This window comes from Delphinapterus leucas, chromosome 5, assembly GCF_059928025.1.
Source record: "Delphinapterus leucas isolate spDelLeu-1000000601 "Yukka" chromosome 5, BTC_Dleu_Yukka2, whole genome shotgun sequence".
Taxonomy (NCBI): domain Eukaryota; kingdom Metazoa; phylum Chordata; class Mammalia; order Artiodactyla; family Monodontidae; genus Delphinapterus; species Delphinapterus leucas.
This window is the reverse complement of record NC_143133.1, coordinates 21,986,388-22,013,558: the sequence shown is the minus strand read 5'-3', so window position 1 is coordinate 22,013,558 and position 27,171 is coordinate 21,986,388. Positions and strand designations below refer to the sequence as shown.

Below are 27,171 nucleotides of genomic sequence, written 5' to 3'. Positions count from 1 at the left end.
TCCCTGGATGGAGGTCCAACGACCTGCTACCCCCATGGGCCTGACTCGGAGACCCTCATTCCAGTCCCAGGCCTCGTCTCTCCCCTCGCAGTCCCGCGACCTCCTCCCCCACCCCACCCTCCTCGGGGCAGACTTAGGGGTCTTTGCCCGGGCTCTAGCGCCCGAGGTCACGCAGCTTCCCCGCCTCCTTCCCGCCGCGTCCGGGATCTGGCGGAGATGCCTTTGGCCAGGCTGGAGGCGCGCGCGAAGGGAGGAGGTGCTGTACTTACTGGGTCGTGGTTGTTAGTTGCTGCTGTGTTTGAGGGTTGGCCAGGGGCAGAACCTGGGATCCTGCTGGGTCGTTTACTGCATTGGGATTATGAATATTACGCTTACCTGGCGCCTGCCCCTCACTTTTCAAGCCACTGCCTCTCCGGAGCAGCAGTTTTTGAAAGGGGTCCAGGTAGTTATGTTGCCCTCTTTGGAGAAGAGATGATTCGTGAGAATCTTTGGGCTGGTGGTTTCTGGGTGGTAGTAGTAATTTAGAAAGTTAATGTTTAGTTTCTAAATGGCGACTTGTGGGACGTTTACCAAACTACTTTTAAACATCGTTGGAGAACAGGAAGTACTTGCACAGGTGTAATACCCTCCGTTTCTAAAGCCTGCAATGTGAGCGTGCTCTGAGGTTTTGTTATCCTGCTACAAGGTTTTCTTTATCAATGCGAAGCCTGATTAATGCTTGCAAAATGTACTGCAAGACTTTATTTGTTAGATAGCAGAGTTGCCAAATGTTTTCTCATCTGGAAAAAAATATGTATTTTTTTGCAAGGAGTTTTCCAGGCTATTTCTGAGGGATGTTTAAATTTAGCAGGGTCTTTGTGATTAGGGTCTGATTCACTTTTCTGTTCTTTAAAGGAAAGCGTTGCTAATTCTCAATATTTAAAAGGAGGAGAAATTGCTAACAAAATTCTGATTGAAATGAACTTTTGGCTAAGTTAATACTTCTTGTTAGTTTAATTTTCTATGTCTTTTCAGTTCCATGATGACGGTCTAGGCATAAATCCTTAATCTTGTAAAGAGAAACTAAAACAAACGAAACTTATTTTGCAAAATCAGAATATATGATTTATCTACCATTGTCATAATTCCAAATAGACAAACTCACTGTAGGTAGGAGTTAATTATGTTCTGAAAAAAACAAGGTTTTTGTTTGTATTTTACATTTTAGACGTTTTTAAAATGAGGTCTTTGGACAATTTGTTTAGGTTCATGATTACTGGTGATAAATCATGATGGTGATTTATTCAACTCAACTCACTGGTAGTTAGTGTATTTTTTACTACAGTGTGAAAAATAAGCAACCAAGAACAGATCTTTCCTTTTCCCTATTAACTAAAAAAACCCTTTTATAAATGTATGTAGATTGCATATAGTTCATGGAACTTGACACCAATAGTCATTCATTAATATTATTTTCTTTAGAAGATACAAAAAAGTAGTTTTTATTAGGAAAGCAATTTTAATGGTGGAAGGGCACCATTTTTCACCTAGTTTTCTTTTTCTTAAAAAAAAGAAATCACAAAACTTATGGTTTTAGTATGTACTGTGGATCAAGATCTTTTCTATTATTTAGTGTCATATGTTTATTTTAAACTGTGTAGTATCAAATACAATTTTGGGATCATGGTTTAGGAGTTTGTTTTAGCAAGACAAAGAGTTTAAAGATGAAAATTCTGTTTTAAGGTAGTGTACACATTCAAAAGTCAAAATCACAGTTATTTTCCCTGCTGGTACTGTTTGGAACTCACCTATCATGCTAGAAAGGACATTTTTTACCCCACAATTTTCCAAAAATATGTTTGAAATCTATAAAGTGGTAGATTGAGCTATCCTACAAGGATGTTTAGTTACTAAAATACTTAGCAGATCTTGGTATTTGACAGCTTTAACTATAAGGTTTTTCTTAATTATAAGCCCTAAGGCACGCTACAGTAAGGTAACTTAGATATTTCATATGGAAGTATTTTGAACACAGGGTGTGCTAGATGTGTTTGGGCTCAAAAGATTGTCAGTATAGCCTACTGTTGCTCATGAGCTCTTGGATTAAAGGAGGAAGTGTGCTAATTTATGTCATATTTGGAGAGATAGCTACAAATTAGTGATGATACATATGTAGCATTAGTGTATTATTAATTTTGTACAGATGTAACGATTTTAGAAAATTTTGCATTACAGTATATGCACACAATAGTAACAAGGAATGTTCTACCACAGATAAAATTTTCAGAGGTTATTTGAACTTTAAATAACTATTTAATATCCTAATCTTGGCTAGTTATTTTCTTTAAATAATAGGAATACTACATATATAGAATATTTAGGCAAAAGTATTTGTTCTTTGCTTTTGCAAGTTAATCCATATCCTCTATCAGCAGTTCTTTTATAAACTAAGGGTACATGATTAGAACTGTGGTCTGTGGTTAGGACTGAATTTTAATGTAATTGGTTTTCTTTGGAATCATATACATTCTTTATTTTTCTTCTTTTTTAATTTTAGTCCCATGAATTTTATTTTGTGCTTTACAAACATTATTCTGAGGCGTCCATAGGCTTCATTAGGCCATCAAAGGTGTCCATGACATACCCCAGAGTGCCACAAAACATTGCATATGGTTGAAGAAATTTTGTTTTAGATGAGTCACTTCAGAAAAGTTGCTTCATATATTTGTAATTCATCAGAAAATAAAATGTTATACAACATAAATCATATTTCAGTATCTTAGCTGTTTTAATGAATAAAGTCAGTTATCTGAGCTGTTGTGGTATTTTTGAATTAACTTGGAAATAATTACATTAGTCTTTTAGTCTTCTATTTTTTACAAATATTGACATGCAAAAAGCAGTTTGAAGAAATACTTTTCCTTTGGAATTTGGAAGGTTTTTTTTTTTACTTTTTGTGATTTTTCCAAGCTAGCAAATTTATTCAGTAGATATTTATTGACCTATTGTTGTATGCTAGGCACTAGAGATTGGAAAATTAATAAGACAATGTTGAAGTAGTCAGAAATAAGAGTTCTACCTTTCCTAAGCCTTGTCTTTGGCTATTCCCAGTCCTCCCCCAACTGCATTGAGTTTACAAAGATAAAACAGTCTTTTTCTTACACCCTTGCTTTTGCAACGTGCTGCTTCACTTCTCTTCCAGCTTCCCGGTCATCTATGCCACACCTGTGAATTATCTTCATTTTGGGTTACCACTGTATTTTTTACATCTCATTGTTAAAGATTTATAGAGGGAAGAGGGAAAAACTAAGGGAATGAAGATGATATGTGTATTGCATCTTAAGTGTAAGGAGAATACTGGATGGACAGCACAAGGGTTGGTAATGCAGGTGCGGGGAGCATTCTTACGACCCAGAGACATGATGTGAGCAATGTCAAGGGGCATTTTGGGTGCTCTAGTTATTGTTTATGGCTGGATGGATTGTCGTGTTATTTATGAATTAAAATCGTCATTAAGGAAGTTTTGAATTATTTTTCTGAAAAGTTGTACGTAGGTTGAATTTTTCTAAATTAAATCTTCTCTGTTGCTTACGTTGTTATTTCAGAGTTGCTTTCCCTTTATTTCTGATGCATTGCCTTCTAATATTGTAACTTATTTCTCTTTCTCTAGCCCAAACAGCTTGTAAATGAATGTTTAAAATAATACTATGGTGAATCCACTTGTAAAATGAAGCATTCCCAAACATTTTTTTGTAAATTAGAATTTTTCATATTTTAAGTTTTCTTAAAGTAGGATAGTTCTATAAATGAATGTGCTTTTTTCTACTAAGAATGACTTATTAATAGATTTAAAAATTTAGCAATTAATACTTTATTGTACAGTTTATCTGATGCCACTAATCTGGATTAAGGCTTTAGTCAAGATTGATATGTCAGTTTAAGGAAATGGAGGAATAATAAAATGGGGTATAAAATATCATAATACAGCTTTTACTTTTTCTTCAAATGTGTATTTATATTGTTAAAAAATCATTTTATATCAAAGATTGTGTTTTTGATGTCATTATAATTAGCTTGCCTTTACCGAGTACCTGCTATGTTTTGGGCATTTATTAGGTATTTTATACATGGTTGATGATTCTTATAATAATTCTATGAACCTTTTTATATAGGTTATGATTACAGATGATGGAACTCATCTGCTTTTAATGATTGAGTAGTTGAGTAATGTGCTTTGTTGGCGGAAGCTTTTCAGAGGTAGAATAATTGAGAATCAAGAGGTTAGTATCAAAACATGGATTCCATCCTTGTCAAGAACCCATCAGGGCATTGTTTGTTTACCAGGTACTTTGTGCTTTGGCTTCTTCTAAACTTCTCAGCCTGCATAATAAACTTCTGCCCCTCTAATGATGGCCCTCCCTGTTTTTAGGTGAGCAGGCTGTTTGAACCCTGGAAGATTTTTCCTCCTATAAGGTACTGCTGTATAGGCCTGAGATAATCTTACCTCCTTGTCAGTATAGTACTGACACTAACCTAGCTGCGAGGTGATAGGAAACTGTCCTGTACCCTTAGTGCGTAGGTCATCTTTGTTGATTTCAGAGGGTTTATTGATTGAGGTTTCACTTTATTTCCTGAGCTTCATTCAATAAGTATTTAATAACTACCTACCATGTACTATGCATTGTTCTAGATGCTTGGAATTCACTTTATATTCTAAGAGGATTGGGAGGAGAAACAATAATAAACAATAATAAAAACAATGAATCAATCGTATACTATATTAGTTGGCAAAGAATGCCAAGGAGAAAAGAAAATATAGAGCAGGGAAAGGGGAATTGGGAATGTGGAGTGGGTTGCAATTTTAAATAAGTATAGGCCTCATATAGAAGGTGATTTTTGAGCACGGCAATCATGCAGTGAGCCAAGGAGAAGCCCTGTGGGTATCAAGGGGAAGTGTATTCCAGGCAGAGGAATAGTGTAAAGGCTTTAGAGTGGGAGTTTTCATGGTGGCCCATGAAGCTGAAAAGGAGAATGTAAAGGGAAAGTAGTTAGAGATGAAGTTAGAGGTGAGAAGATGGACAGGTGTGACGTAATAAGAAATATATATTTGGTATCTGGCTGTTTCCTGGCACACAACTCCTAAAACTCTTGGAATCTACAAAGTGATAAATGTTTTCTGTGTGCTAATGAGATGACTGGTGGCTGGAGGTAAGCCTCAAAGTGGGAACTTATTGCCTGGAAACCAACCATGTGATTAGAGGATTGGAACTTTCAGCCCCCCCTTTAATCAAGCATGCCTACGTAATGAAGCCTCCATAAAAAGTCCTAACTGAAGGGGTTCAGGGAGCTTTTGAGTTGGGGAACTTGTGGAGGTGCTGGGAGGGTGGCGTTTGTTGAGAGGGCATGGAAGCTCCCCTTCCCACATACTTTGCCCTATGCGGGTCTTCCATCTGGCTGTTCCTGAGTTGTATCCTTTTATAAAAAACTTGAAATCTACTCAGGTAAGCTATTTTCCAGAGCTGTGCTAACAAGTGAATTGAATCCATGGAAGAGGTCAGTGGGAACCCCTAACTTATTGGTTATTGATCAGAAGTACAGATGACAACTTGGAACTTGTGGTTGGTGTCTGAAGTCGGGGGGGGGGTGTCAGTCTAGTGGGACTGAGCCCTTGCCTTGTGGAATCCGACCCTAACTCTGGTAATGTCAAATGGAGTTAACTTGTGATTTCTGCTGAGAATTACAGAATTGCTTGTTGTGTAAAAACCCACACATCTGGGCTCAGAAGTGGTGTGAGAGTATAGAATAAAGTGTTTTTTACTTTTAGCAGGTTTTTTACTTTGCAGGCCATTATAGAGACTTTTTGGTTTTTAATCTGAATTAATAAGGACCCATTACAAGGTTTTGAGCAGAGGGATGACATTATGATTTAATTTTAGAAGGATTTCTTGGTCTAATCTTGGGGATAGACTGTAATGGGTAAGGGCAGAAGCTAGGAGATAGTTAGGAGTCTGTTCTGGCAGTCCTGGGAAGAGCTGATGATGGCTAAGACCAGAATAGTAGAAGTGGAGGTGGTGAGAATTGGTCACATTCTGACTGAGATATGCAAGAAAGAGGAGTCAAAGATGATACCAAGATATTTCTTCTGAGCAACTGGAATGATGAAGTTACTATCAGCTAAGATGGGGAAGAAGATATAGGTAAAGCCAGAGTTCAGTTTGGGGCTTTGTCAAGGCAAAGGAATGTTAGGTTATGCCTGCTTTGGCATGCTTTTCTTCTGAACATGATGTCTTAAAGCAGATTGCCATAAGCCATTGCCTTTAATGTTCATACTCTGTGTCCTGGATACACATGCACTCTTGTTTTTCTCTAATTAGTTACCAGTGAAAACTTGTGATTAGTAAAAGCCAGAAGAAATAAAGCACAGTTCTTTATTGTACACAAAGAAACTGAGCAAAGAAAATACAAAACATTGAAAATTACTTAAAATTTGCTGTTTTTGGTGGTGGTGGTATAGATTGTCCTTATTACTTTAGTTTTATTTTCTGTGTTTGTTTTATAAATTTTCTAGTATAGTCTTCTCCAGTTCCTCTATTTGTAGAGTGACAGTGGTTTTCTCTGTCAAAGGACATCTATTCTTCGGTTGTCTTTCTTACTGTAATCCTTTAACTTTATAAAAATGAGATACCTCTATAACGAATGAGATTTTTTTATTGCTTTAACTTGCTACATATTTATATATAGGTATATGTATCTGTATACCTATAGATAGCTTGCAATCTAGTTATCTAAAATAAAGCCTTAAATACTTTTACTAATAAGATGAACAGTTGTAATATATCAGTGAAAAGTCTTAAGTGTGTCCTTGAGTAGCTGTATTGCTTATTTGTGAAAAGATATTAAAATGAAATTTCACTTTACAGTTTGATGGCTGGGCCAGGGTACTATTAAGAATAATTTCAATTGCTTTATTAACAGTGATTCTGTACTACTATACTACTACTATTCTATCCTACTATACCTAGACTGTAGGTATTTCTAATTTCCTTTATGCAGTATTTATATGTATTTTAGATATCTATATAAAAAACAAATACTATTTTATAATCAAAACCCAATATACTGAAAAGAACAAATAAAGGAGTCTCATGGCTTTATCAGCTATTGTGTTAGTCTCCTAGGCTTCCTGTCACAAATTACCACCAACGAGATGGCTTAAAACAATAGAAATTTATTCTCTCACAGTTCTGGAGGCTGGAAGTGCAAAATCGAGGTGTTGGCAGGATTGGTTCCTTCTCAGGGCTCTGCATAGAATCCTTCCTTGCCGCTTTCTAGCTTCCAGTGGTGGCTCTCAATTCTTAGTTTTCCTTGACTTGTAGCTGTATCATTCTAACCTCTGCCTGTCATCTTCACATGGTATTCTCTGTGTGTGTGTGTCTCTTCTTCTAATGACTTCTGCAAGTCTATTGGATTAGGCCTCATCCTGATGACCTCTTCGTAATCTAATTACATCTGCAAAAACTGTGTTTCCAAATGAGGTCATGTCCAGAGGTTCTAGAGGTTAGGTCTTCAAAATATCTTTTTTTTTTTCTTGGTGTCTGTGTGTGGGGACACACAGTTTAACCATAAAATGAGTTCAATTTAAGCTATTATTACCATTTACCTAGACTGTTCTAGTAGCCTAATCAAATCACTGTTTGTTAGAATTTGAATAAATTCTATGTAGCCTAGTCCTCTCCGTTTTAAAAATAGGGAAGGAAATTTACCTCAACTAAAGACTTTAGTGTGCTGTAGATTTCCTAATTATTTAAGATACTGGGCTTAAAATTGGGGGAAGAAAATGGAGTTAGTATCTAGGGTAACGAAGGAAAGAAGCCCTGGAATCTTGCTTTTTGGGGTTAACTTATTACTGGTAAAACACTGATTCATAAGAAAGCAGCAGTGATTTTCTTTCTCTCCTTTTTCTTTTTATTTCCCTTTCAAACTCCTGGCACATTTTCAAGTTCAAATTCAAAATTTTAAATCATAAGTTTGAAATGCTTGCGTAAGATAAAATTGTCAATCCTTCTCGAACTTTTCCAATTAATTGAAGAGGAGGCAATACTTCCAAACTCATTTACAAGGCCAGCTTTACACTGATTCCAAAGGTAAATAAGGACACTATAAGAGAAGAAAACAATAGACCAATATTGCTGATGAATATAGATACAAAAATTCTCAATAAAATATTAGCAAACCAAATTCAGTAGCACATTAAAAGGATCCATCACCATGATCAAGTGGGATTGATCCCTGGGATGCAAGGGTGGCTCAACATTTGCACAATCAATAAGTGTGATATACCACATTAATAGAAGGAAAGTTAAAAATCATATGAGTATCTCAATAGATGCAGAAACAGCATTTAGCGAAGTTCAACTTACTTTCAATATAAAAGTTCTCAACAAAGTGGGCGTAGAGGGAACATACTTCAACATAATAAAGGCCATATTTTTAAGCCCACAGCTAACATCAGACTCAACTCCAAAGCTTTTCCTCTAAGATCAGGAAGATGAGGGTGCCCACTCTCACCACTCCTATTCCACATAATACTGGAAGTTATAGACAGGGCAGTTAGGTGAGAAAAAGAAATAAAAGACATCTGCATCAGAGAGAAAAAAGTAAAGTTTCTCTGTTTACAGATGACACGATATTGTATATAGGAAATTCTAAAAACCACCAAAAAACTTTTAGAACTTAAAAATAAATTCAGTAAAGTTGCAGGATACAAAATCAACATACAGAAATTTGTTACATTTCTATGCACTAACAATGAATTGTCTGAAAAAGAAAGAACTAAAACAGTCCCATTTATAATAGCATTAAAAACAATAAAATACTTAAGAATAAATTTCACCAAGGAAGTAAAAGATCTGTACACTAAAAACTAGAAGATGTTGATGAAAGAAATTGAAGCCAAACAAAGAAATGGAGATACCCCATGTTCATGGATTGGCAGAATTAATATTGTTAAAATGTCTATACTACCAAAAGCCATCTATAAATACAGCACATTTCCTATAAAATTCCCATGGTATTTTTCACAGAAAGAGAAAAACCACTTCTAAAATTTGTAGGGAACCACAAAAGACCCAAAGCTATCCTAAGAGAGAAAAACAAAACTGGAGGCATCACACTTCCTGATTTCAAACTGTACTACAAAGCTATAGTAATCAAAACAGTATGATACTGGGGGAGTGGCCAAGGGTTGCAGAGTAAGAAGACCCTGAGCTCACCTCTTCCCATGAATACACCAAAATTACAAATATTTACAGAGAAACTATTGGTGAGTAAAACCAGAAGGCTAGCAGAAAATACCTTCTACAACTAAAGATATACACGAGACAGGTAAGAGGGCAGAGATGCAGTATAGTAAAGACCCATAACCCCAGGTTAGACACCCACAAATGGGAGGATAGCTACAACTGCAGAGGTTCTCCCCAAGGAGTGAGTGGTCCATACCCCACATCGAGCTCTGCAGCCTGGGGGTCCTGCACTGGGAAGATGAGACCCCAGAACATTTGACTTTGAAGGCCAGTGGTGCTTACTTTCTAGAGAGCCAGAGGGCTGTGGGAAATAGAGCCTCCATTCCTAAAGGGTACATACAAAATCTTACATGTTCTAGGGCCCAGGGTAAGCAGTAATTTAAAAAGGAGCCTGGGTCAGTCTGAGTTGCTGATCTTGGAGGTGTTCCTGGAGAGACAGAAGGCAGCTGGGGCTCGTCCTGGCCATAGACAGTGGTGGCACCATTTTTGGGAGCTCATTCTACCACGTGGACATTGGTGCTGGCAAGCATCATTTTGGACTCTTCTCTAGCTTATTAGTGCTGGCACCTGGCCAGGCCCACTGGCCTGTCAGCACAAATACTAGGATGCCTCAGGCCAAGAAACTAGCTGGCCTGAGGCTCAGCCCTACCCACCAGCAGGACTGCTGCTCTAAGATCTTATGAGCCCACAGCCACTGTAGGACCCAGCTCCGCATACTGGTGTGCTGGCACTAGCCCCAGGACCCCACAGCCAGGGACCTTAGAACTCCACCCAAGAGTGGGCCAGCACTAACTCTGGGATCCCCTGGGCCTCAGTCCCACCCACCAGCAGGCCAAAACACCAGCTCCAGGAACCTGTAGCCAGGCCCCAGGACCTGGCTCCGCTCACCAGTGGGGCAGCACTAGCTCCAGGATCCGCCCTTACCTACTAGTCACTGGGCAGGAACCAGGCCTGGGAACCCCTGGGCCCTGGCCCCACCCATCTGTGGGCAGACACCAGCCCCAGGACCAACACAGCCCCTCAGCCAGCCACCTTGGGATCTGGCCCCACCCACTGGTAGGCTAACATTAGCTTTGGGATACACCAGACCCCACAGCCAGCTGTGTCAGGAACGGGCTCTGCTCACCAGCATGCCCACACCAGTTCCAAGATCCCCTAGGGCCCTGCAGCCAGAGACCTGGGAAGTCAGCTCTGTCCTCCAGTGAGCTTGCGCTAACCTGGGATCTGCTAGGCCTGGCCTCACCCCACCAGCAGCTCGCCGCCAGATTGGAGACACGTTGGACCCCTCAGCCAGCTGCCCCAGGATCCAGCTCCACTCACCAGTGGGCTAGCAACAGCTTTGGGACACCATGGACCCTGCAGACAGCTGTGTCAGGAATTAGACCCATCCACCAGCAGGCTGACTCTAGAATGAAGACCCCCACTCCTGCAGCCACCCACTCCAAAACCTGGTTCCTCCCACCAGTGGGGCAGCAATAGTTACAGGACCACCTCCACCCCAGCCCCACAGCCAGCAGCCTTGTGAACTGGCCCCACCCACCAGCAGCTGGCAGTCTCCACACAAAACATGCCTGGCAGTCAACCAGAATGGCAGCCAGCCATGCCTACTAGACTGCCCACAATAGTCAGCCCACCACAACAGCACACTCCCTTCTGGTCGTTAGAGCTATTTCAAGAGCACACGGAACATTCTTCAGGATAGATCACATGCTAGGCCATAAAACAAGCTGTGGTAGATTTAAGAAAATTGAAATCATAACAACCATCTTTTCTGACCACAACTCTGTGAGACTAGAAATCAACTACAAGAAAAAAACTACAAAAAAACACAAACATGTGGAGGCTAAGCAACCAATGGATCACTAAAGAAATCAAAGAGGAAATTTAAAAATACCTAGACACAAATGAAAATAAAAACACAACAATCCAAAACCTGTGGGACACAGGAAAAACAGTTCTCAGAAGGGTTTATTGTGATACAGGCTTACCTCAGGAAAGAAGAAAAATCTCAAACAACCTAACCCTACACCTAAAGGAACTAAAGAAAGAAGAACAAACAAAACCCAAAGTTAGTAGAAGGAAACAAGTCATAAAGGTCAGAGCAGAAATAAGTGAAATAGAGACTTAAAAAAAAGCACTAGAAAAGATTAATAAAATTAAGAGCTGGTACTTTGAAAGGATAAACAAAACTAATAAACCAATAGCCAGAATCATCAAGAAAAAAGAGGAGAGGACCCAAATCAATAAAATCAGAAATTAAAAAGAAGTTACGATTGATACCACAGAAATAAAAAGGATCCTAAGAGATTACTATGAACAATTATACACCAATAAAATGGGCAGCCTAAAAGAAATGGATAAATTTCTACAAATGTACACCCTCCCAAGACTGAACCAGGAAAAAATAGAAAATATTAGCAGACCAATTACTGGTAAAGAAATTGGATCAGTAATTAAACAACTCCCAAAAAATGAAAGTCCAGGACCAAATGGCCTCAGGTGAATTCTGCCAAACACATAAAGAAGAGTTAACACTTATTCTTTTCAAACTATTCAAAATATTGATGAGAGGGGAACACTTCCAAACTCATTTTACGAGGCCAGGATCACCCTGATAACAAAACCAGACAAAGATATCACAAAAAAAAAGATTACTGACCAATATCACTGATGAACATAGACACAAAAATCCTTAACAAAACAGAAGCAAACTGATTTCAACAATACATTAAAAAGGTCACATGTCATTGTCAATTGGGATTTATCCCAGGGATGCAAGGATGGTTCAGTATCTGCAGATCAGTGTGATTTCCCCATTAGCAAATTGAACAATAAAAATCATATGTTCGTCTCAGTAGATGCAGATAAAGCTTTTGACAAAATTCAATATCCATTCATTATAAAATTTCTCAACAATTTGGGTATAGAGGAACCTACCTCAACATAATAAATGCTATGTATGACAAGTCCACAGAAAACATTTCACATAACAGTGAAAAGCTGAAAGCATCTCCTCTAAGATCAGGAACAAGATAAGGATGCCTACTCCTGCCACTTTGATTCAACATAGTATTGGCAGTCTTAGCCACAGCAATCAGATGAGAAAAAAAAAAAAAGGAATGCAAATTGGAAAGGAAGAAGTAAAACTGTCACTGTTTGCAGATGAAATGATACTATACATAGAAAATCCTCAAGATGCCACCAAAAACTACTAGAGCACATCAAAGAATTCATTAAAGTTTCAGGATACAAAATTAATATGGAGAAATTTGTTGCATTTCTATACACTAACAATGAACTATCAGAAAGAGAAATTAAGAAAACAGTCCCATTTACAATTGCATCCAAAAGAATAAAATACCTAGGAATAGATCTAACTATGGAGGTAAAAGACCTGTACTTGGAAAATTATGTCACTGATGAAATAAATTGAAGACAATACAAACAGATGGAAAGATACACTGTGTTCATGGACTGGAATAATTAATATTATTAAAATGATCCTACTACCCAAGGCACTCTATATGTTCAGTGCAATCCCTATCAAAATACCAATGGTATTTTTCACAGAACTAGAACAAATAGTTCTAAAACTTGTATAGAAGCACAAAGACCTTGAATAGCTGAAACATTCTTGAGAAAGAAGAACAAAGCTCGACATATCATGTTCCCTTACCTCAAACTATACTGCACAGCTACAGTCATCAAAACAGTATGATACTGGTGGAAAAACAGACACATAGATCAATGGAACAAAATAGCCCATAAGTGAACCCACACTCATATTGTCAATTGATCTACAAAAAAGGAAGCAAGAATATACAGGGGAAAAGACAACATCTTCAATAAATGGTCCTGGGAAAACTGGACAGCTACATGCAAAAGAATCAAACTGGATTAATCTCTTACACCATGCACAAGTATAAATTCAAAGTGGATTAAAGATTTAAATATAAGACCTGAAAGCATAAATTCTGGAGGAATACATAGGGAATACTCTCTTTGACATCAGTCTTAATAATATTTGGGGGGATATGTTTCCACAGGTAAGGCAAACAAAAGTAAAAATAAACAAATGAGACTGCATCAAACTAAAAAGCTTTTGCACAGTGAAGGAAACTATCAACAAAAGGAAAAGACTACCTCCTGAATGGGAGAAGATATTTGCAAATGATATATCTGATAAAGGGTTAATATCCAAAGTATACAAAGAACTCATACAACATCTGAAAAACAACCTGATTAAAAAATGAGCAGAGGATATGGATAGACATTTTTTCAGAGAAGACAGACAGATGGCCAACAGGCACATGAAAAGATGCTTAACATCACTAATCATCAGAGAAATGCAAATCAGAAGCACAATGAGATATCACCTCACACCTTTCAGAATAGCTGTCATTAAAAAAGACAACAGATAACAAGTGTTGGTGAGGATGTGGAGAGAAGGGAACCCTCATGCACTATTGGTAAGGTTGTAAATTGGTCAGCCACTGTGGAAAGTAATATGGAGATTCCTCAAGAAATTAAAAATAGAGCTGCCAAAAAAAGAAAGAAAGAAAAAAAGAACTGCCATATGATCCAGCAATTCCACTCCTGAAGAAAACAAAAACACTATTTTGAAAAGATGTATGCATCCCTATGTTTATTGCAGCATTCTTTACAATAGCCAAGATACGGAAGCAACCCAAGTGCCCATTGTAGATGAATGGATAAAGAAGAGATGTTACATATATTTATATACATACAATGGGATATTATTCAGCCATAAAAAATGAAATCTTGCCATTTGTGACAACTTGGATGGACCTAGAGAACATTATGCTAAGTGAAATAAATCAGACATAGAAAAACAAATACTGTATGATTTCACTTATATGTGGACTCTGAAAAACAAATGAACATACATAGCAAAACAAACAGAGTTATGGATGTAGAGAATGAACAGGTAGTTCCTAGAGGGCAGAGGGTTGGAGGAAGGAAACAAGTAAGTGACGGAGCTTAAGAGGTACCAACTTCCACTTGCAAAATAAATGAGTCATGGGTATGAAATGTACAATGTCGGAAATATAGTCAATAGCTATGTAATATCTTTGTAAGGTGACATATTGTAACTTTTTTTTGAAATGTATAGAAATACCAAATAACTTTGTTGTGTAACAGGCACTAACATAATGTTGTAGGTCAGTTATACTTCAAAAATAAACAAACATAAACTCAATAGGCAAAGAGCAGATTGGTTACCAGAGGTAGGGGGTGGGTGGAGTGGGGAAACTGGATGAAGGTTGTCAAAAGGTACAAACTCCTGGTTATAAGATAACTAAGAACTAGCAATGTAATGCACAACATGATAGAGTTAACGCTGCTGTTTGTTATATATGAAAGTTGTTAGAGTAAATCCTAAGAGTTCTCATCATAAGGAAAATATTTTTTCCTACTTCTTTAATTGTGTATCTATATTTGATGATGGATGTTCACTAAACTTATTGTGATAATCATTTCATAATGTATGTAAGTCAAATCTTTATGCTGTACACCTTAAACTTACACAGTGCGTGTGACAGTTGTATCTCAATAAAACTGGAAGGAAAAAAAAGGAATCTGAGTACCCTTTAGCTATCACTTTCTGTGCCCGTTCCCACTCGTTCTCCATAGCCCCCACTTTTCCAGTCTAAGCAACCACTTATCTACTATCTGTCTCTGGATTTCTCTCTTTTGGACATTTTGTATGAATGGAATCTTACAGTGTGTGGTCTTCTGTGACTGACTTTCAATTATCAAAATGTTTTCAGTGTTTATGTTGTAGCATGTTTAAGTACTTTGTTTCTTTTTATGGGTGAATAATATTCCATTGTGTGTGTGTATATATACACACACACACACACACACACTGTATTTTATTCATTCTTTAGTTGAACATTTGGGTTGTTTTTCCACCTTTCAGCTGTTATAAATATTGCTGTGTTAGCTCTTTTCTACACAGCTTCCCAAATATTTATTGAAAGAATAAATATAGAATCACGTTTAAATTCCTAGAATAAACCTTATTATTTTTTTAATGGTACATTATTCTTTTGACACAGTGATAGATTATGTTTGTTAGTGTTTTATTTATAAGTTTTACATCTTTAATCACATGTCACACTGGTCTGAGGTTTATCATGGTTTGATATTAAGGTTATGTTAGCTTCATGACATGATTTGGGGTTCTTTGTATTTTATTTTCATGTGGCCTGCGGTATTTTAACATTAGAATTAACAGTTCTTTAAAGTTTAGGTAAAATTTAACTTTGAATCCATCTGATCCAGATGGCATTTTCAATGGAAGAACTTTTGTCTCCTTTCCATTTTCTTGTAGTCTTTAAAAAAATTTTTCTACTTCACTTGAGTTAATTTTGGTAATTTGAATTTTGCTATGAAATTACCTGCTCCTTTAGATATTCAAAGTTATTGTCATAAGATTTAAGTGGTATTCTTTTGTATTTCTTTTGGTTGCTCATCTATATGTGGTCATTTCTCCTTTATCAATCCTATTCATCGGGGCTTCCCTGGTGGCACAGTGGTTGAGAGTCTGCCTGCCAATGCAGGGGACACGGGTTTGTGCCCCGGTCCGGGAAGATCCCACATGCCTTGGAGCGGCTAGGCCCGTGAGCCATGGCCACTGGGCCTGTGCGTCCAGAGCCTGTGCCCCGCAATGGAAGAGGCCACAACAGTGAGAGGCCCGCGTGCCACAAAAAAAAAAAAAAAAATCCTATTCACGTTATATTTCTCTTTTCCTTTTTCTTTAATCATGCTTGTGAAGATTTCTTTTTATTAGCTTTTCAAAAGTTTAGTTTTAGATTTATTTTTTCTTTCTGTTGTTTGCCTATTAATGGGCTTGAAAAATCAGTCTCTTTCTCTCTGTCTCTCTCTCTCTCTCTCTCAAGGTTTCACAATTTTCATCCTACTTCCTTTCTTCCTCACATCATGTTTGGATTTTTGTGTTATCTATTGTTTTTCTTTCTGGGTTTTTCAGCCTTTAATTCTGGAAAAATCTTAATCTTTCTAAAAGTGTCTACTCTGTTTACTTTCTCCCCTTTCTTTCTGGGGATCCTTTTAGATAGTTTTTGACACTTTTAGATTTCATCTGTGTATCTTAGCTTTTTGAAAATGTTTATATTTTCCACTCTGTTTTTTTAATACTTTTAGGAGAATTTCTAGACCTGGACTTACTGCTCATTAGTATGATGTTTCCTTCTATTCATTTTGCTAGTTAACTCATCCTTTGAGTTTTTTCTTTCAGCAGTTTCAAAAATGTACTCATTCAATTGGTGGATATGTATTAAGTTTATTTTAAATTTGTGTTCCCTTTGGTCTGTTCATTCTGTTTCCTGTGGTGTAGATTGTTCAGTTTGTTGCCTTTCTCTCATAATGCTCGTACTCTGCAAGTATCTGGTTATCTTTTTCCTGGGAGTACCAAGTGATAAGCTAGTAATATTTACATGATGAGAAGAATGAAAGCATTAGGCTCTGATTTGTGTTTCTTTGGATAATTTCAGAGAGCAGAGGTGGGGACGTAAAGGCTTGATTTGGGGTGATATGGCTTAAGAGTTGATTCCAAAAAGAACTTCTTGTTTACTCGGTTAAAGGCGTGATCTTCTCCAGGTCCTACCATCCTCTGTTCTATTTGTGGAGTAGGGCGAGGATAGAACACGCAGGGGCCTTGCAGGTGTCTGCACTTGTTACCACTTCCCAAACCAGCTGTTCTCTGATGCTTACCTGATTTTTTTTTTTAACATTTTTATTGGAGTATAATTGCTTTACAATGGTGTGTTTGTTTCTGCTGTATAACAAAGTGAATCAGCTATACATATACATATATCCCCATATCTCCTCCCTTTTGCATCTTCCTCCCATGCTTACCTGATGTTTTAATTTCCTTTACCCTCCAGATGGCCCTGGGGTGGTAACAGAGCTTTCCTGTTTCATTGCATTGTGTGGGGTGGGAATTCTCTGCCCAGAGCAATATGAAGAATGGAAAAGGTCACAACTAAGAAGACTTTCCCAGTCTGTAACACTTGGCCCTCTTTATCTCTTGACTGCTGTTTCCCTCACATTCTGGAAGCCAGTTACTTAATGTTTCTCCCTGTTTCTCCTTATACTATCTGTTGCTTTTGTATAATCTCTGGAGTTGGGTTGGAGGAAGGGAACCAGGAGGACATATAGTTTGACATCTTGCACAGGAACAGAAACTACAGTATTTTAAAATTATCTATTTGTGTGTGTGCCCATCACAAAACAACTCATTACGGTAGGGATTGTTTCATGTATCTTATCACAGTTCAGGGTAAGACCTGGTGCCTAGTTAAATGATTGTTGAAAGAATACCATTTCAAAGGATTCTTCCATTAAAAACACAAGTTAACTACCGATACAGAGCTTTCTTAATGTTGTAAAATCATAACTACATTTATTAAAAATTTGTATGAAAGTTTTTAGGATTATTTAGATCACTTTAGAGGAAGTTATAATCTACAGAATTACAACAAAAAGAAAAAAACTAACATAATGTAGTGTTTTATAATTCTTGAAACATTTAACCTATGTTAAACAGGGCTGTTATTCTTGTCCCCATCTTATAGATGAAGCTATGAATCAGAGATGACAAGAACTTATCTAAGACCAAACAGCTAATAAGTGATGAGCTAATACGTGGGGCTGTAAACAAAAGTCTCCTGACTTGAATTCTGTAAAGACTAATGCCTTTCTTCTTTATTCCTCAGTGCTTTGCTATCTTAGTGGGTATTTGATCAATGGAATTGAACTGACCTATAATGTTCTGTCCTCTCATGTTTTTGTGCTGTGAAGTGAAACTCAATGGCTTTCATCTAGAGTTTAAATTTAAAGCCAAAGTCCTTACACAGGGCTTTTGAGGCCCTTCATGATCTCTCTCTCTTTCCCATCCACCCTTTTCATCTATTCTCCTCTTTGTTCATATTTATTCTGCCACACTGGGCTTCTTACTGCCTTCCAGTATGCCACGCATGCTGTTCACTCTGCTAGAAGTGCCTTCTCCAGAGTGGCATCTTCACCTCCTTCAAATCTTTGTACAAAGGTAACGTTCTCAATTACAGTTTCTGAGACTATTCTATTTAAAAGTGCAAACCATCTACCATTATATACACTTCTGATCCCCTTTGCTTGAATTGTTTTTCCATTAGCACTCAGAGCATAACTCTTCTAGTACACTCTACAATTTATTATTCACTGAATTATGGTCTGTCTTTCCTCATTAAAATGCCAGTTCTAGTGCCTGGCATAGTACATGGCTCAATAAACACTTGTTGAAAGAATGAATGCAGAATGGAAATTTAATTGATTAAACTAAACTTTGGTAGTAATACTTGATTGTTTTTACTTTAGAAGTTGAACATTTTGAAGTCCTTTTAGCCAGGAGTATGTGTTCATGAATAGTATGGAAATTTACTCTAATTCACTAAGATTTGTTTATCAATTTAATGTTTCTCCTGAGTTTTTTTTTTTTTTTTTCGTGGTACGCGGGCCTCTCACTGTTGTGGCCTCTCCCGTTGCGGAGCGCAGACTCCGGACGCACAGGCTCAGCGGCCATGGCTCACGGGCCCAGCCGCTCTGCGGCATGTGGGATCCTCCCGGACCGGGGCACGAACCCATGTCCCCTGCATCGGCAGGTGTACTCTCAACCACTGTGCCACCAGGGAAGCCCTCTTCTGAGTTTTAACGCATGTCAATTTACATAAAATCTATTGACTTTCTTGCAGAAATGATATGATTCTCTGTAACATAGATAACAATATAGAGTCTCTGTAGAGTCTCTGTTTAGTAAACAGCAATATAGTATTGGTAGCAAAGTTAGTATTATTCAAAACACTGCCTGAGATCTAAGTTGATTCTAGTTTTCTTTAGAACATGAAACCATCATATGACCATTGAAATCTTGAAGTAGGTAGTGATTGATGTCACCTTGATATGTTTTGAAAATTTAAATGATGAACTGTGTTTTCATTTTCATATTTTAAGAACATTATTCTAATCATTTTATGATTTTATATATATAATATTTTAATTATGTATTCAATATTTGTATCCATATAGTAAAGTAGGAATTTTCTTTATTAGCCTTTACTTTTATTTAAACATTTCTTTTTTTTCTTATAGGTTTGCTTTGAGGTCACATTGATATGAAATATGAAGTCACCTTTAATAACTTCACCTGGGAAAGAGAAAGACTTCTTTCTTATTAAAGAAACACAAGGAAAACAAATGACCAAATGAATCATACCAAATGCTAACTCTACATCTTTTTGTATCATCTGTTTTTAAAACCATCAAGACAAATGATTTGTGCTTTAAAGAATATGATTTGTTCATCAATGTTACTTTAGCAGTTTTTAAAAAATCTTTTTCACCTTAAACTGTACTCTTATAAAATTTAACACAAAGATTTTTAAATCTTTAAGACCTTATTTAAAATAGCTTTCTTTTTTAGTTTTCAGAATTTCAATGCTTAATGTATCCTTTTTTTACTTGACAAAGTCCTCAAAACTACAGCATCAGGAAAGATATGGACTTGGAAACTTATGTTATGGTAACAGACTGCAGCGAATTTAAGTGGATCATTCAAGAAACCATCCATTTTATCATCAGAAGTGTCACATAAGTATATAATTCTTAGCTTTAATGCAAACAAAGTTGCTTGAAAATGGCATGGGTAAAATTCTTACGGAAACCTGGTGGCAATCTTGGAAAAGCTTATCAACCTGGGAGTATGCTGTCCCTAGCCCCTACCAAAGGCTTGTTGAATGAACCAGGACAAAACAGCTGCTTTCTTAATAGTGCTGTACAGGTAAGACCAAAATTTCTTGTTAAATTTTTTTTTTCTTGTTAAATTTTAAAAAGTGCCTTTCAGGAAATTCTTTGCTTAATCCTTCTTTAACTTGTAAATTAAGAATAAAGTTATTATTGACTAGAATGACTTTTTAATATCACTTTTAATAGTAGCAAAATATTTTGACTGGGCATTTTGGTTTTTATAATAAATGGAAATGTTGTTTTCAACAGAATGATACATTGCTAGGATATAAAAATATCTTGTGGCTTAAAATGTTTACTTAGTAAATTAAGAATGTTTCTAAAATACATAAAATTATTTTTTTGAATTAGCTAGTCAACCCCTCTCTCCCCCCTTTTTTTTTTGTTTAAGAAATCCAGTAGGATCCCCATAGACAGCATAAAAAGAAACAAGCTGTGTGGATTGAAATGAGAATGCAGATTTTTTTGTTTTGTTTTTGCGGTACGTGGGCCTCTCCCGTTGCGGAGCACAGACTCCGGACGCGCAGGCTCAGTGGCCATGGCTCACGGGCCCAGCCGCTCTGCGGCATGTGGGATCTTCCCAAACCGGGGCACGAACCCGCGTCCCCTGCGTCGGCAGGCGTACTGTCAACCACGGTGCCACCAGGGAAGCCCAAGAATGCAGAGTTTTTAATCTCAGTACTCAAATTCCTTCCCCCCCCCACCCCACCGCACCGTGACCTTAAATCCCCTCTGTAGAATCATAATTTGGACACCACTGTTGTAGTTAAATTAACGGTTAATTCATTTTGCTTCAGTCCTTGTTGAAATTCTTTTAATTAGCAAATATGTATTAATCCAACTTTCTGCCTTACATAAATATCTTTTCTTATGTATGATAGTTTTTATTTAACATTTTCAGATTTTTTTAGGGGCCTGTATCCTTCTGACTGTTGATTGTATAGTACTAAGGATGAGGAAGATTTAGAATATTGGAATGTTACTCTATTGACGCTAGAATATACCTTAAAAGATTTTATTGAAAATAAATAGCTTTTCACGTGTTTTCTTTCTATTGCTTTTTTTTCCTCCTGAAAACTGAGAGTAGAAAGAGAAATATTGCTTAATTAACTCATTTGATAAATGAACACATCTAGAATGTGTCAAGTGCTCAGACATCTGACTCAGACTTGTGTTCTTAATTGTCTGCTGTCCAGGACATATGTCAAACTTGAAAGTTTTATAACTCACTCAGGGAAACAGAAGCAATTGGTATTAGAAAAGCATTAATTCTAGGTTATGTTGGGACCTTTAAATGACAGTCACTGTTCTGCCCTGGCTGAAGGATCCCTTTGGCATTAAGTGCTGTGACAAGGGCAGGACAATATTTATTGAATGACACCTGATATAGAGAAATACCAGACTCCAAAAGACATGGAATTACATGCTTTTATTGAATCAGGCTCTGAGAAAGAGCTTCTGTCATTTCAAATCTTTTCCTGTTAACCCTTTTCCAGTTCTTTTTTTTACATTTATGTATTTCCCTCTGTGTCTGTCCCTTTTTTTGGCTCCCAAAATACTGTGTATAGTTTAGGGAGATGAAAAGCTTATTATAACAAAAGAAAACTCTGAGCAAGGACACTTACGTGGTAAAGAAAATGGAGAAGTATTCCTATGTTGATATATTTAGGAAAAAAATGAACAGTCCACTGACCTTTGCCATGAAGGTTATTTCTACTTATCTACATAGCTACCAGTTATGGTGCTCATCACTCCTTTGTGTGGATCCAGCTTTCCCTCTGGTATCATTTCTTCTGCTTGAAGGATGACTTTTGTTATTGAAAAATATTTTCATTCATTAAAGAAGTTTAAGTTGACAGTTTTTCTTTTAGTATTTTAAAGATTTTGCTCATCTGTCTTCTGGCTTGTATTACTTCTCCTGGAAATCTATTGTCATTCTTATCTTTGTTCTTGTGTTTGTAATGTGCCCCTTTTTTTCTGGCTGCTTTTAAGATTTTCTTTTTTTAACTGGTTTAAAGCAATTTGGTTATGATGTGCCTTGCTATAGTTTTCTACATGCTTCTTGTGTTTGGGTTCATTGAGCATCTTAGACCCATGGCTTTATAATTTTAATCAAATGTGGATGGGCTTCACTGGTGACGCAGTGGTTAAGAATCCGCCTGCTAATGCAGGGGACACGGGTTCGAGCCCTGGTCCGGGAAGATCCCACATGCCGCAGAGCAACTAGGCCCATGCAGCACAACTACTGAGCCTGCGCTCTAGAGCCCGTGAGCCACAACTGTGGAGCCTGTGTGCCACAAGTACTGAAGCCCGTGCACTGCAACGAAGAGTGGCCCCCACTTGCCGCAACTGGGGAAAGCCCGCGCGCAGCAGTGAAGACCCAACACAGCCAAAATAAAATAAATAAAATAAAAGTAAATTTTAAAAAAATGTGGAAACTCTTTGACCATTTTTTCTTCAAAATTTTCTATCCCTCCCCTCCTTTGGGGGATTCCAGTTATTGATACATATTCAGTTGGTTGCTTTAGGTCCCACAGTTCACTGATGTGCTCTTCATTGTCTTTCTCATTCTTTTGTTTTTCTCTCTTTCATTTTATAGGATTCTATTGCTGTGTCTTCAAGTTCATTAATTTTTTTCTTTTGCAGTGTTTATTTAATCTGCTAGTAATATCACCAGTGTATTTTTAACTCTCAGACATTGTAATTTTCACCTTTAGAAGTTTGCTCTGTGTCTTTTAAAAATCACTTGTGTCTATACTTAACATGTCCAGTCTTTTCTCTGACCTCTTGAATATATGAATACAGGTATAATAATTGTTTTAATGTACTTGTCTACTAAGTCTGTGCAAATTCTGTTCTTTTTTTTTTCTTTCTAGGTTTGGAATATATTTTCTTGTTTCTTGTAATGCCTGGTAATTTTTAAAAATTAATTTATTAATTTATTTATTTTTGGCTTCATTGGGTCTTAGTCGCTGCATGTGGGCTTTCTCTAGTTGAGGTGAGCGGTGGCTACTCTTCATTGCGATGCACAGGCTTCTCATTCTGGTGGCTTCTCGTTGTGGAGCCAGGCTCTAGGCGTGCGGGCTTCAGTAGTTGTGCCATGTGGGCATCAGTAGTTGTGCCTTATGGGCTCTAGAGTGCAGGCTCAGTAGTTGTGGTGCACGGGCTTTGTTGCTCCGTGGCATGTGGGATCTTCCTGGACTGGACTCAAACCCGTGTCCCCTGTGTTGGCAGACAGATTCTTAACCATGGCGCCACCAGGGAAGCCCATGCCTGGTAATTTTTGATTGGATGTCAGACGACATTTTAAGTTTTGCTTTGTTGGGTGATGGGTATTTTTATATTCCTAAAAATATTCTTGAACATTGTTCTGGGATAGGATTAGTTTATTTAGAAACAGTTTGATCATTTTATGTTTAAGCTTTGTAGGCAGTACCAGAACTGTGTTTATTCTGGGGTTAATTTCTCTGCTAGTGGGGAGGGACAGTTCTTTCTTTAACTGATGCTCTGTGAATTATGATGTTTTCCACTTTGGCTGTTGAGAACAGGCACTGCCCTGAACTGATATGTGCTTTGGGCATTACATCTAATCTTTTGGGATTTTCTTTCCTGGTCTCAGGTAGTTTCCTCACAGTGCTTACCTGAATACTCGAGAGGCCCCCTCGCGAGCTCTGGTGTTAACTGCGTGCAGCTCTCCCCACTGCGGCACTGTGTCCCAACAACTCTAGCTGCTTTGGCTTCCCTGAACTCCCAGCTCCATCCCTTCAACCCAGGGAATCTGCTGGCCCCTGATGTTAAAATGTCTAGTGTATAAACTAATTTAGAAAGCCAGTCCTCACTGACAAAACAGCTATTCAAGTAGACTTCTGTCAGAAAAAGCCTGACTTCATTTTTAAAAATTCAGAATATAAATGCTAATACGCAGTTTGATGAGTACTTTTTAAACTGCTGAGAAATAAATTGTGAAATACGTTTTGTAAGAAATTACTAAAAATGGACATTATTAAAATGTTTTGGATGTAATATAAGTAAGAAAAATGAATTTATATGCCATTTCCCCTTAATTTTTTTTTATTTTTTATATTATTTTGAGGTCAGGAATATGATGAAAGGTTTATATTCCTTTATTAAATGCATGTGCATATATGTATTAATCTTTGGGGAATAACTAAATAAGAAACCTGCATAAACATTCAAAATAACTACACTAATTTTGTTAGGTACCATGTTAAAATGAAACATGGAAATAATGCAAAAGAAAAATGTTTATATTATAAAATTATATTGCTAAAAACTAATTAGTCCAACAACTAGCTTAGGCTTTAACTTAAAACAAGTGGTAGAATATAATCATTTTTAAATGAAATAGGATAAAGGTTAACTATAATGCAGATAATTTTTGGTATGGATTTGTGAAAATCATTTTTAAACTTTTATATTGAGTAGTATACAGAGAAGTCACATAAAATATTTTTTTCTGTAGTTTAGATCCAGTGTAAGTTAAACATTTTCCTAACCCTAGAAAACATTACATTTGAAAGACGTAATTCGTAAGCCTTATAAGCAGATTATAGAGTTTTCTCTTTTGGCTGAATAGTTTGAACTTTTATTTGATGAGAAAGTGGTACAGTTAAGTAGGTATGACATAACTGGTGTGGTTTTGAGTTCTGTAAGTTAAAAGCAAAGTTAAAATATTTAATAGCTAACATTTATTGTGCTCTTACTGTGCATTGGTACACTGTGTTTTATCTAATCTAGTTCTTACAGTGATCCTAAGAGATAGGTACTACTTTTATCTTCCTTTCAGTGATGAGGAAACTAAGCTTCAGGAAATATTTTGCTCAAGTCAGCCCAAGAGCTGTAAACAGTAAAGCCAGAATTAGAACCCAGGCAGCCTGTCTTCAGAGGGTGTATCACTAACTACAGTGCTGTGCACTTCTCACAGCTGTGCTGTCGTGACCTTCATCTTTACAAATGAATGAATTTTAATGTATATTTTATGGTATGATAGAATATGATATATAAGAATGTTATTAAACATTTTCAAGTGCTTTGCAAAACACTGAGTTATTTGTGATAACTAAATGAATCCTATTAGTTATGCTTTAAGGAAAAGCAACTATCAGAGAAATTCTCAAATGGCTTTCAGTTACTGAGTTATTAAAAAATAGGAAACATTTAAAATTATTTGTTTTTATTAACTTTTTTTTTTGGTTGGGAGAAATGTGAGATGGTGAATGGATTTTCTTGGTTTTATTATTTGAGGAAATATCTTAATTGTTTGTTGTAATAGTATTTACAGCAACAAATAGCAGGTTGCATTCAATGCATGCCACTTGTGTACTGGGCACTGCTCTAAACACTTCACATATTACATACATATATTTAATCCTTACAAGCAGTCTATGAGGCTGACACAGTTATCCCCATTGTATAAATTTCAGATTTTTCTAGAATGATTTTAAGTATTAGACTGATTTATTGAAACAACTACAGTCTTTTTTATTTTGTTTTTGTTTTTTTAGTAGTAAATGATGATTGGATAATTGCAGCAAATATATTCAGGTTATTTTTTAACTGCTGCTTCATATAATGCTGTACCCCCATGACTACACAGATGCCCCCTTCTTCACTCAATATACAATGACCACACAGGCCTCTGCCCTTTTTTCTTGCCACTACATACTGACCCTTATTTGGTACACCCTGACTTTTAACTGCAATTATATTTCCTTCCTAAATTTCAGTTCATTCCAAGTATTATAATCACTTCCTCTCTCAAGTCTCTGCCAAGTCCTGCATTCAGTATCCCTTGTTTCCTGTTCATATAAATTCCTTAACTGAGGAGTTATTTTTTTCTTGTTCTGTGCCTGTCATGGTTTTTACATGTGAATCCATAGTAATATTTTCTAAATCCATCTTTTATATATGAACTACATGTATATAGCAGTTTTATACTTATTATTTTTTGTAGTATATATCTGATTATGTACAAGAGATTAAAAGAAGCTATTAGCCTCCCACAATTTAAAAAATATTTAAATCTGTCTTTCATCCCAGTGAGAAAAATATTACTGTGTTTCTTTCTTTCTTCACATCTCACTATTTTTTAGGTTTTATGGCAATTAGATATATTCCGAAGAAGCTTGCGGGTTCTGAGTGGACATGTTTGTCAGGGAGATGCCTGCATATTTTGTGCATTGAAGGTAACCTTTTAATAGTTCCGAAAAATTACTATTGTTTCTCAAAAGATTTAATTTTATTTGATAGTTTGGTTTGTTTGACATATTTGGTTAGTTTATTTGTAATTAAAGTTATTGTCAAGTGACTTACAGTTTTGAAGAGAAATTCTTAAAGTATGACTTATTCAGGTTTACGGATCTATTTTTCTGTGTTAGGAACATTATATTTTTCATTATTTTGAAATAATCATTTAACAGATGTTTTTTGAGTTACTACTGAATTCTGGGCACTGCTGTAGTTACTAAGGATACAGCAGTGAACGGAACTAATAAAAATCCCTGTTCTCATGTAGCTTATATTCTTGTAAGGGAGAAGAAAATAAATAAACAAAATATAAAGTATGTTAGGTAATAATAATTGCAAAGGAGGAAATATAAATCAGGGATAGGTACTAGAGAGTGTTGAGTAGCAAGGAAAGCCTCACTGAGAGAATGACATTTAAATCACAACCTGGAAAAGGTGATGGAGTGGACTAGAGCCTTCCAGGCAAGCAGGGACACAGCAACTGCAAAGGCCCTGAGGTGGGAGTGTGCGTGACATATTCAAGGAAACCTGACTGGTGGCAGAAGCTTTGTGAGCAAGGGGGACAGTGATAGGAGATGAGCTCAGAGATAAGGTGAGTTGTGGTGACTTCAAAAATGTCTGCAGATTCTTTTGCACTCTTCTATTGAAAGGTGGAGTCTAATTCCTTGAATATGGGTTGTCCCTAATGTTTCATTTCCATCATATAGAATGTGGCAGAAATGAGGTTAGGGTAGATTAGAAAAAGTGATAAAGCTTCCACCTGGCTCTGTCTGTTGGGGTGCTCATTCTTGGAAGT

The 27,171-nt window shown here is 36.9% G+C and overlaps 1 protein-coding gene across 3 annotated transcripts in view; it reads left to right on the top strand.

Annotated features, from left to right (window-relative positions):
• The window catches only part of USP53 (ubiquitin specific peptidase 53), a 64,426-nt gene that overhangs the window by 245 nt on the left and 37,010 nt on the right, over positions 1-27,171 (top strand). The window contains exons 2-3 of one of the 3 annotated variants that reach the window (XM_022596300.2): positions 19,455-20,142; positions 26,222-26,314. In XM_022596300.2, coding sequence (XP_022452008.2) covers positions 19,999-20,142; positions 26,222-26,314 — 237 coding nt within the window. In that variant the 5' untranslated portion in view covers positions 19,455-19,998. Of the gene's footprint in view, positions 1-285; positions 20,143-26,221; positions 26,315-27,171 lie in introns of those variants that run through there. The other 2 variants (XM_089911290.1, XM_089911289.1) reach the window with 2 other exon arrangements.